Source organism: Euprymna scolopes, chromosome 2 (genome assembly GCF_053919585.1).
Source record: "Euprymna scolopes isolate OS-2025 chromosome 2, ASM5391958v1, whole genome shotgun sequence".
NCBI classification, from domain to species: domain Eukaryota; kingdom Metazoa; phylum Mollusca; class Cephalopoda; order Sepiida; family Sepiolidae; genus Euprymna; species Euprymna scolopes.
The window spans coordinates 163,855,535-163,869,364 of NC_136483.1; the positions used below are offsets into that span (position 1 = coordinate 163,855,535).

Genomic DNA, 13,830 nt, shown 5'->3' on the forward strand with positions numbered 1-13,830 from the left:
ATATTATATTTTGTGTGTTATATATATATATTGAGTATATATATATTATATATTATGTGTATATATATATTATGTATTATGTGTATATATATATGATGTATATATATATCATATATATATTTATGTGTATATAATATATATATATATGATGTATATATATATCATATATATATTATGTGTATATATATATATGATGTATATATATATCATATATATATTATGTGTATATATATATATATGATGTATATATATATCATATATATATTATGTGTATATATATATATGATGTATATATATATCATATATATATTATGTGTATATATATATATGATGTATATATATATCATATATATATTATGTGTATATATATATATGATGTATATATATATCATATATATATTATGTGTATATATATATATGATGTATATAATATATATAATATATATATTATATATATATTATGTGTATATATATATGATGTATATATATATCATATATATATTATGTGTATATATATATATGATGTATATATATATCATATATATTATGTGTATATATATATATGATGTATATATATATCATATATATATTATGTGTATATATATATATGATGTATATATATATCATATATATATTATGTGTATATATATATATTGATGTATATATATATCATATATATATTATGTGTATATATATATATGATGTATATATATATCATATATATATTATGTGTATATATATATATGATGTATATATATATCATATATATATTATGTGTATATATATATGATGTATATATATATCATATATATATTATGTGTATATATATATATGATGTATATATATATCATAAATATATTATGTATATATATATATGATGTATATATATATCATAAATATATTATGTATATATATATATGATGTATATATATATATCATATATATATTATGTGTATATATATATGATGTATATGTATATCATATATATATTATGTGTATATATATATGATGTATATGTATATCATATATATATTATGTGTATATATATATTATGTGTATATATATAATATGATCTATATGTATATCATATATATATGATGTGTATATATATATATGATGTATATGTATATCATATATATATGATGTGTATATATATATATGATGTATATGTATATCATATATATATGATGTGTATATATATATATATGATGTATATGTATATCATATATATATGATGTGTATATATATATATGATGTATATGTATATCATATATATATGATGTGTATATATATATATGATGTATATGTATATCATATATATATGATGTGTATATATATATATATGATGTATATGTATATCATATATATATGATGTGTATATATATATATATGATGTATATGTATATCATATATATATGATGTGTATATATATATATGATGTATATGTATATCATATATATATGATGTGTATATATATATATATGATGTATATGTATATCATATATATATGATGTGTATATATATATGATGTATATGTATATCATATATATATGATGTGTATATATATATGATGTATATGTATATCATATATATATGATGTGTATATATATATGATGTATATGTATATCATATATATATGATGTGTATATATATATGATGTATATGTATATCATATATATATGATGTGTATATATATATGATGTATATGTATATCATATATATATGATGTGTATATATATATGATGTATATTGTATATCATATATATATGATGTGTATATATATATGATGTATATGTATATCATATATATATGATGTGTATATATATATGATGTATATATATATATCATATATATATGATGTGTATATATATATGATGTATATATATATATCATATATATATGATGTGTATATATATATGATGTATATATATATATCATATATATATGATGTGTATATATATATGATGTATATATATATATCATATATATATGATGTGTATATATATATGATGTATATATATATATCATATATATATGATGTGTATATATATATGATGTATATATATATATCATATATATATTATGTGTATATATATATGATGTATATATATATATCATATATATATTATGTGTATATATATATGATGTATATATATATCATATATATATGATGTGTAATATATATATGATGTATATATATATCATATATATATTATGTGTGTATATATATATGATGTATATATATATCATATATATATTATGTGTGTATATATATATGATGTATATATATATCATATATATATTATGTGTGTATATATATATGATGTATATATATATCATATATATATTATGTGTGTATATATATATATATGATGTATATATATATCATATATATATTATGTGTGTATATATATATATATATGATGTATATATATATCATATATATATTATGTGTGTATATATATATATATATGATGTATATATATATCATATATATATTATGTGTGTATATATATATATATATGATGTATATATATATCATATATATATTATGTGTGTATATATATATATATATGATGTATATATATATCATATATATATTATGTGTGTATATATATATATATATGATGTATATATATATCATATATATATTATGTGTGTATATATATATATATATGATGTATATATATATCATATATATTATGTGTGTATATATATATATGATGTATATATATATCATATATATTATGTGTGTATATATATATATGATGTATATATATATCATATATATATTGTGTGTATATATATATATGATGTATATATATATCATATATATATTGTATATATATATATAATGTCTATTTATTATGTATATCTATATGATGTATATATATATCATATATATATTATGTATATATGTATGATGTATATATATGACTACTTCATTTAATCACAAAAATTAACATACGAAAATATATGCGTTTATATTAAGTATTTACTTTAACTGTGCTTACTACATAGGTCAAGCCTGTTGAATTCTCACGAGGATGAAATAAGAAATATTCTGTGTAGCTTAATCGCCATGTATATTTTCATACTTATATATTGTTAGGAACAAGGAGGAAAATCCGACATGTATGATATTTAGGTGGAGAAACCTAAAAACTCAACATTTTGTCCTTTCTAGTGTAAGCTTTTTCAAGAGTAAAAAAAAAATGTTTTTTGACAAGGTTAGTTTATTCGAGGTGTGTATATTAAGCGGATCAGAAATTATACATGTATATTTACCCCTAATCATCTTGAAAAAGCCCGCACTAAATGTGCGAAACATCAAGGTTTTAGGTCTCTCCACTTCAGCTTTTAATACCATAAATATATGTATCATATATATATATATATATTTTTTTTTTTCTTTCATAACAGGTTGCTGGAAGATATGAGGCCGTGCATCATCCAATTCCTTGAAGGAGACGACAAACAACACTACAAAGAGAAAGTTGCAAAATGTCAATATTCCGTTGTAAACTTGATTAGAACAGAAGCTCTCATTCAAACAACAGAAAACCCCACCTCCGGTAAGTGTTCCTCTCATCTCAAATCTTTCAAATCTTTAGTAAAATGGAAAAGTAAATTAAAATAATATATCAATCATGATTGGGTACAAGTCCTAAGTAATTTGCAACTACATATTATATGTATATATATATAATATAGAAAAATCATATTGAAAATTAATTCTAATTCTCAAAATAAAAAAACATTAAAAACCTTATAAAGAAAGTATATAGAATTAATTATCTGACAAGAAGTACAGATAAAATTGAAAGGCCTTATTCCGGGGAGTGTCGAAAAATGCAATTCTTCTCATCAGAGGAAAGCAGTTTGTTGTGTAATAATATGTAATATAAATAGTGATATATAATCTATATATTAATACACTAATTCACTTCCATCATTATCATCTTGAACATCCCTTAAAATAAAAATAGAATATTTCAAATCGCACCAACAGTTATTATATTGAATTTCTTTTAATATAAAAATTGAATATTCAAAATACTCCTATTATCAATTGTTTCAAATGGATAAGTTCTCGCCAGCCAGTTTCTAGTGGGTGCAGATCCAACTACTAATAAGTTATTTATTGCCAGCCAGTGTCTGGTGGATACAGATCACAATACTAATACATTATTTGTCACCGTCCAGTGTATAGCACATGCAAATCACATTACTAATAAGTTATTGCCAGCCTGTGTGTGGTAGGTGCAGATCACATTACTAAGTTTTTTATCGCCAGACAGTGTCTGGCAGATGCAGATCAAAATACTAAGTTAGTTATCACCAGCCAGTGTCTTGTGGGTGTAGATGACAATATTAATAAGCTTTTTATCGCCAACCTGTGTCTGGTGGGCGCAGATCACAATACCAATAAGTTATTTATCGCCAGCCAATGTATAGTGGGTGCAGATTACAATACTAATAAGTTATTTATCCCTAGCTAGTAAGTATTAAACTTGTGTATCAAAAATAGGTTTAAGGCTTCTAAATTTCATACTGAAATTGTCCACAAGGATCCGTGGCATAGTGAATAAAATACTTGGTAAAATTCAATTATAAAGTTACCCTCTTCTGAGCGTTGAAGGTTCAATCCTCAGTGTGAGGTGATACTCAAAATTATAATTGGATATTAGTAATTAGGACTTTTACACTGTCATGGCTGACAGAACCAGAGCATGCTATACTCATGGATTAAATAAAGGGTTTCGTTCGAACTTCCATGCAGATTCATGGGTTAAAGATTTACAAGTTTGACAAGATACACTCGAAGAAGATCGGAAGTTACATTGACTAAAACATTGTGAAAATAATACTCAAGATGAGATTAGTTGTTCAAATAAAATATGAACTATTAATCCTAAAAAAACATTCAAAAACTTTTTTTTCTATATTAAATTTATTTTGTATTTATTTCTCAATTTCTACTCAAGGGAACTATAAATTATCACTATATACACACTAGACAATGCTTTAAGCAAACTACATTAACCTCTTTTATTTATCATGTTTTAATTCTTTATTGTACTCATCACCATTCGCTTTAAAGTTGTCTTATAACGATACTAACTAGATACCCAGAGTTGCCCAATCATACAATACACTTAAACATGATATTTTAATTTATGCAGATTGCGTATGTATTATTATAGAATCAATCCTCTGTTGATTATTATATATTACGAGAAATAATTTGCATGGTGGACTAATTCGCAAAACAAATTTTAAAATAATAATGATAATGTCATTCATCAAATTTCGTCCGTGTTTGTTTACAATATGATGTCAGCTGATATTTGGGATTGATGATGAATGCCCTAGATAGGTCACTTCTAGGATATGTTTAGTTTTAAAATATGCAAATGAAGAAATAATTTGCAGCGATTTTAAATGGTACCTCTTCTTTTATCATAAATTGAACTCTTTAATAAGAAAGTTAAAATAAAATGGTGAGATACACCCGGGCTTGACAGGGGATCATCTGATCTGTAATCAAATGCTCTACCACTGAGCTATATCTCCAGATGTCAATTCTTTTTCTTTTTTTTTTTTTTTTTAAGAAATTATTTGCTAAGATTTTATTATCTCTCTTGCAGGTGTAACGTTAAATATTCCCCTGTAAAAATTATTTTTTATCTGTAAAAAAAGGACTATTTTTAGGATAAGATTTTTTTGATTTTTCGATACTTATCGGATGAATTTCTCTACAATTCATATCTAAGAACACTGCCAGAAATATAAATTATATTTGTGTGAAATTTGCAAAAGATAGGCTCAGCCGTTTCGGAACCTACGAAGAAGGAACTGCCACACACAAAGTGACTTTGCTGTAATCTTATAACGATATAATACAGCATAATCATGTTGACATTGATTCTCACTAGATCATCAAAGTTAAGCAACAGTGAGCCTAGTCAATACCAGATGAGTGACCATTTATGAATACCAAGCGATGTATTGCAAAACCTTTCCTGCAAAACACTTCAAATTCTAACATCATTATCATCTGACTAGAATATACATATTGTATTCAATATTCCTTAGAAACTTTCTCCTTCAGAGAAAGCTGTCTCAACCTACCCAGATTAAGTACCACATGGTCAGGGTAACAATATGATGAAAATTGAATGTTAACAATTTATCAATGGTTAGAGAGAACCCTTATATAATTACTAGGTGTACATACCCGGCGTTGCCAGGTAAAAATACATCGCCAGGCGGAGGGTTTATTTAAGGTACACTAAAGTTATGATTTTCCTGGAAGTTGACCATATTTTTAATTTTTGGAAGCATAAAACTGTCTTCTTCATCTCTGAAATTCAAACAAGGAAATAAAATCGCATAGCTTTAAAAGAAATAACTCGTAGGTCAAATGAAAACTTACTTCCATTTTAAACAGAGCTGATCTTAATTATACTAATAATTAAAATAAATTAAATGTAAAATAACTTTAATAAATCAACGTTACATAATATTTCTAAATAGAATACTTAAAACAATTCTATTACTAATTTCTATTAAAAAATTAGAGCTAATTATTAAAACAGATTTTCTTTAATGTAATATGCAAATGAGATAACCTCTTGGATGTTGATTACATTTGAATAAATAGTATATACTACAATTATGCAGGTATCTGTTTTGAGTATTAAAATCTATTTTCTATTTTGTATATATTAACCAAATTGTGAACAAACAAATAAACAGACGGGACTACAACTTTATTATGAAAGATAATAAACCATTTATAATAATTTTGGTACTGGGACAGTTTTTGCACTTGTGGCATAATTAAACAGAAATCTTTAAAAAAAAAAAAATCTTAAGTTTGGGTTTTGTCCAGTTCGAAAGCTGTATCAGTACTATCATTTCTAATCATAAATAATAATTATCCATTCTTTTTTTTTTTTTTCCACAGCTCCATCAACTGCAGCTGGAAGATTGGGTGGCAGCGCATACCATTTGGTTGGTATTTGTGGGTTGATGACGATGGTGACTTTACTGAAACAATATACTTTCCAATAATCAAGCACTCTCAAAGAAAGTGTTATAAAAGTTTTTTTTTTTTTTTTGTTAATGCTTGTCCATAATTCCCTCCCACTCCTCGTTTAGAAGAAACAAAAATAGATAAAAAAAAAAAAAGTCTTTGGTCTACGTATCTGCAGTGGAAAAAAATATTGTACACCAAAAATTACACAAATTGATCAAGTAATTTTATTTAGAAAAAAAAAATAAAATTAAAATTTCTGGCTAAACAGCCATGATCTCATAACGCCATTTTGAAATTTACCATTGGTTAACTCCCCTTAAAAATAAATCTTTAGAAATAGTTCAGAATCAGCCCTGTACATCATTGTAAATGTGTACGAATTCCCATTAAAATTCTTTTCTTTATAAAAATAAAACTACTTGAGCAATTCATATGATACTTGGTGTACGCTATTTTCATTCCTTCACGTACCTCAAGATTTTTCTTGATTTTTTTTTTTTTTTTTTTTTTTTTTTTTTAGTGGGGTAGTTATGGACAAACACTTATTTTCTATTTAATGAAATTACTTTTAAATAATATTTTAAAATAAATAAAATACTATTGAATATATAATAGCAAAATTAAGTTTGTTAACAGTTTGGATTTATTTATTTTTTTGCCCCTTTCCCTAAGAGATTCTTGTAGAGAACAGCAAATGTTCTTGTCCTTTTTTTTTTTTTTTAATTAGAATATGATGAACCTTTTTGGAAGTTAAAATCCATTTAGTATCATTATGTGTGAAATCTGAAGAAAAACACTGAGTAAATACGGTAGTATAATAAATGGACTTTCAAAGCAAGAAAAAAGTGTGTTTTTATGTATGTATATCATTGTATATCATATGCTTAGCTATGTCTCTACCTACCTCCTTCTCTTAGTTCACCTTCATTAGCCGCTTATTCCTGTCTCCATGGTAAATTGGTTACAATTTTATTCCTTTATTTTTATATTTTAATTCATCCTTTCTGTTACATTAAGACTTAAATATTAAGCATTTAGTAAGTTCATTCAACATTTTTAATTGTGTAATCTCATTCTTTTTTACTTACCATCTCATGTGTGCATAGTAGCCTTGCTATTCTTCCTCCCTTCTCCTTGCATGCATCCCATACGCTAGTACTCTTCTAGGCAGTGAGTACGACTCTATTGCTTTTATTAGCATTTATTTCTATACATCAATTTCTGTGTTATTGTTTTGGGTAAATTTTTACCCTTGGAACGGATTGATTCTGTTTCTATTAATTCAAATAGGAATAATTACTTTGAGATACGATTTTTTTTTTCAAAATACATCAGCAGTCATGGAACAAATTAAATTCATACTTCAAGGTATTACTGTACAAGCTATTTAGAAAATCAATGGCATAACATTGGGATTATGTTCTATATGTGCAAAGGAGCCGCTTTGCATAAAGCACTCCATTATTAATTTGATTTTCTTTGAGATTCATTTATTCCTCTGCATGGTCTTCATGTTGATCATATTTATTTACATGTATTTTATTTGTTGTATTCTGTTCATGGGAGGTGATGGTCGCTAAGTCGTTAACGATACGGAGTGAAGAATGGATGTGCCAAATTTGAATCCACTTCATACCACAAAAAAAAACTTAGAATGTTGGCAACCTTCATGTGGTCCCTCTTGTTTACCTGGTGCCTTTCTCTAGAATTCTAACAGAAAAATATTGAGGAAAACATTGCCAGCAATAGAATCGTCTGATTTATGCAAACTTGAGATTAGAAGGGACAACATTTGAAGGATCCCAACCAGGTTCCCAAGATTGTTTATCAAAGAAGCCCTTGCCGGTCATGATATTCAAATCTTCTGAGCATCATGGCATTTTTATGTCATTTTTTTCTTAATGATTTTGTTGGTGTAGCAACGCCAGACCCAGGCTTATTTTAGATGAGATCATGTCATAGGAATAGTGTTTATCTATCTACATCATGTTTATTTATCAAGCTATGTAATCAATTCTGTTTAGCCAGGCATTTATGGCAAATATTGGTCTGCGTTGTTGAAAAATTTTATTTCTAGTCTATTTTAATAATTTTATATTCAATCTTATTTTTTTATTTTTGATTAGTGAGGTTATAAAAAATGATTTCATGCAAGGTATCTGGAAAATCGATGGCATAACTTTAGGATATGTGCAAAGGAGCTGCTTTGTGTGGGATGTTGCTTTTTATAATAGTAATTTTTTAGTCTAATTTATTTTGTAGCCCATTTATTCTTCTGCATATTTTCAGTTTGCACCAATCATACTTAGAATGTCGGCAATGTTCATATGTTCTTTGCTATAGGTACCCAAATTCTTACTAAAAAATATCAGGGTAACCAATGCCAACAATAGAAACTTTCAGATTCATAACCTCTGAATGAATGAACGAGGGTTACAAAACAATTCGCTTATAGAAATACTGAAACAACATTAATACACTTAAATAACTTTTTTAAATAACATTTGATTTGCTGCAGTTGAACAGACCAAATTTACGATGATATACATTAGACTCTCTGCATAATCACATCCGTGTTTGCTCAGATGTACCAGCGATCGCCTTTCACATTATGTTCTGCAATCCTGAACGTGCTGCCTCAGAATTGTGTGAATGAACATGTATCACTGTCACATTTTCAGAGTTCTGTATTGGCTAACTATCATGATATTCCTAAGTTTTATGTATTCCCTAATTAGCTTAGTAGCCTCTGTCTATTGCTAACAGTTTTATGACCATGGGTTAAAGTCAACGTCAACCCTAGCTTAGATTTACAGGTTTATGGTATTTGGCGTTAGTGATGGGCAAACAACCCCAAGATAATCTTAGCTGCTACGGATCATCGTACAGAGTCTTTATTTATCCAGGATGTTGTGCATTTCACAGGAGAAGTGGCTCAATCCATCCTAGGTGAATCAATTAAGTCAAGAGAGCACATACTTGCTTAACTTTGCACATAAAAGCCTTCCAACAGGAGAACAAATTGACTTGTATGATTGGTATGAGATGAAGCAACTTCATAGAAATGCCATCCTTCTGTATTGTTGGGAAGATAAATCAACTGAGTTGAAGGCTGCCATAAAGTCAATGAAATGCATGACAATTGATTGCTGGTAAGACCAATCGTTGCTTAAGGGTGTACCAGAAGTTGAAGATTTGGTCAATACAGACTCTGCTCTATCGAGACCCACTATGTGTGAACATCACAGACCTCATGGAATCTTTTTTTGTCCATGGGAGATTTTTGCATTTGCAGTGATCACATTAAAAAATATACACACATATATATTATGAAGAAAAATTTAACTCTATCAAAATCAAAATTTTTTAATTCTTTTATTTCTGACATAATCAGCTAAAAATAAAAATCAGCTTATTTAAAAATGTTTTGTTATGTTGTCCGAGTTGGACTAATATTTTAAATAAATTATAGCAAAGTCTATTATAACATTGTCAATAACATGGTATAACAATAATAATTGGCTCGTCAAAATTAAAGTTTGATTTGTCAGCTTAAATGCTATTTAGATCCAACTTTTAAGGTGAAGCTCACCTTTATGTTCAACACGATTCATCATTTTTAACGTGTGATGTTCACGAGAGATATTTAAGCGTGTGTACTTTTGTATTTGTCCACTGCATACATAAATCCTCCATCTTGATGTTTTTTTTTTTTAATTTAATCTGATTTTAAATCTGCCTTATTTTTATTTATTAAGTAATATTCAAAGAAAATTTAAATTATAAAATTGAAAATCTTGTCATTATTTCATTGTTTTTTTTGTTTTTTTTTAATCATATAAAAATAATTTTTTTAAAATATTGTATCAGAAACATGCGACCTTCACTTTTATTGTAAAGCAGAAAAGCTGGAATTCTGCTTTTTTTATTAAAAAACAAAGTTTTTGTTTTTTTTTAAATACTTTTTATTTGTTCTTAAACAACTTTTTTTTTCTTTTTTTTTTAAATAATAAAAACAATTGTAAAAAAATGTTTTTCTTTACTCTTGATTTACTAGCGAGGAGGGGGGGTGTACCCAGTGTTACCCGTGTGTTTGGAGGTGTAAAAAAAAAAAAACGAACCCTTGAGGTTAATAGGCTTATGACTTCTGCTACACTACGATGGCAGAGAAATGTGAATGTGTGAAATAAAATCATTAAATTAAGTTTAATGAGGTCGAACATCGTGCCAAAGTAATTCTGCACTTAATTTTACTGCGGGATAGTTCTTTTGAGTTTGTTAACATGTTGAGGAAAACCAGCTCCCCCTTTATTAGGGCAGTGTGTCCAAATGAAAGCAATTGTCTGATATGATGGTAAAAACCGACACTGACCAAACGTCCATCGCTTTCTGGACGTTCCCGGCCCGCTCATTAGTTTCACATCAGTTTCGCTTTTATACGAAAAAGCCGAATCAACACGTGAGAAGCCAAAATAGCAAGAATTGTGTAAAATTCACTGTAAATAAATTTCTCCGACGTGCGTTTGCAAATCCTAGATATTATTATCTAGGGGGTATATAAACACTTCTAAATGATAGTTAAACCCCCCGAAAAAAAAAAGAAGCCTTTTGTGAACATACAAAAATTCGCGCGCGTGTTTTGCCTTTTTATATATATGGTAAATTTTGGAGTTAACTTCCTTGTTTTATTTATATCAGCCACGTTTCTTTTCACAGTCAACTTGTTTTGTTTACGTTTTTAATGTTTCTACTAAAAACATAATTTGAAGTATAAATATTGTTTTTGAACACTGCATTTCTTATTTCTGCTGAATTGCTAGAACTTTGTTTTTTTTCTTTTTTTTTCATTATTTTGAAAATTGAGATGGGGGTGCGCATGGAGTCCTCAGTCAGGAAATTTATTTTGATTTCAACATTTTTTTCCATAGCCATTCACATCCCTATTATTTACTTTCAGTACAGGTTAGACACATATGTATTTAACAGACACTTGCTGTTTTTTTTTTTTTTTTGTCATGAATAAATTGTGTTAGAAATTTATAATTTCCAAAACAATTTTTCTAAATGTTACAGTCAGCATTTAGAAAAATTTTGTTAGGAATTTAAAAATTCCCAAAATGAAAGATTTAACACAATTTATGCATGACAAAAAAGAAAACAAGTTTCTATTGAATTCATCTGTGAAACAAATGTTAAATCAACAATGATGTACAAAAACGTAGCTTAAAATCAAATCTTGTATGTTAAAATCAGATGTTAGACCTTAAAAACAGCACAGATCAGTATTATATTTTTTAACTGATCATTTTGTTGAATTCAAAACTATTTATTTTTGAAAGGAGTTGTTTGAAGGCTATATCAACGCAGTTCATAGGAAACACCATGGACATGAGTTAGTATATAAAAGACTAATGACAACATTAGGAGTTTTCAATTATATTACGTTTATTTACCAACATAATGTGTCGTATAAGATGGTAGGTTGATGCCCCTAATTTTTTAGAGTAGTATCTCTTTTTCAGGGAAGAAAATAAAAAGAAACTTATACAAGTGTTCGGTGAGCCTTTTCTTTTTAGTGGGGCAGATTTCTGAAACAATCTTTCACTTGGTGCTTGTATCGCTAAGTGAAAGATTCTTATGGAATATTGAGATAACCTGTTCCACTGTTTGTTTGTTTTTTTTTTCGGAAGTTATTATCAAATCAATTTTCAAGATACGAGTTATGATGAATATTTTTAGGAATTCTTATAGCTTTTAATATAAATGATTAATTTTTGCATACTACACTTAGTGTCGATGTAGAGAGTGTTATTAACTGCTGTATTAGTCTCATGTAATATCTGTTTTTGGGTAAGGGAAATGGTCCACATTACAACATCCCTCTCATTTATTTTTGTTATATACCCGTCTTCATATAAAAGGTGTATATATAAATGTTTATGTGTCTATTGAATATATATGTGTCTATGATTGCCTAGTGTTCTCAAGTTTGTATGTGTCGATATATTCACAGAGTTCAACAGACATATAACATTTAGAATAAAAAGGGACGAATAACAGTTCTCTGTTCAATAGGGAAACATATCCGGTTCATCTTGGTCTTGTTTTAAGTCTTGGAAAAGCTGCAAGAAAACTCGTCCCAAGGAAACCAGAAGTCTTGGTTGTATTTTCAGCAACTTTATTCCCATTGCAAAGTTTCACGCTGTCATACATTCCTTACATTTGATAGACGTTTGACTCCTCGCTCCCCCCCCCCAGGTGCTCCAAGCCATTATGACTGTCTCTCACAAATTCTTTCAACTCTAAAACCTACGTGTACAAAACATCTCCCTTCTAATGATGTCATCAACACGTATCATTCATGGCCATCGCCTGATGTCTGTCACGTATTCTTGCTTAGCTTAAAATTAAGTGTCAGCGAAATTCCTGACTGACATATTTTATTTTATAACATTCCTTTCTATTAAAACATTCTCTCTGAATATTTTCCTCTACATAATATTTAACAATATTAATAATAATCGTACAGGATTATCTGGCATGTTAATATGCTGTATATACGTGTGTATAAGCCAATCTTGTATATAAGTTGATGTGCATGTTAAGATCATTGTCGTTTTAGGTATTACCCGTGTATAAGTTGACTAGATTCTAGACAAATTAAATAGTCTCATGGCTCTTTCTTGCACAGATAATTTCCTTTTTGGTGTTTTTTTATTTTTTAAATTTTTTTGTAAAACATTATAAATTGTTTCTCAGCATCCGCGAATGATAATACATGTATT

General features: G+C 27.0%; 1 protein-coding gene across 1 annotated transcript in view; it reads left to right on the forward strand.

Moving 5' to 3' along the window:
* Positions 1-7,292, forward strand: part of LOC145298489 (uncharacterized) — a 62,354-nt gene extending 55,062 nt beyond the window's left edge. Inside the window, exons 9-10 of the mRNA XM_080144322.1 lie at positions 3,424-3,575; positions 6,974-7,292. Coding sequence (XP_080000448.1) covers positions 3,424-3,575; positions 6,974-7,080 — 259 coding nt within the window. The 3' untranslated portion in view covers positions 7,081-7,292. The remainder of the gene's footprint in view (positions 1-3,423; positions 3,576-6,973) is intronic.
* Positions 7,293-13,830: the final 6,538 nt, after the last annotated feature.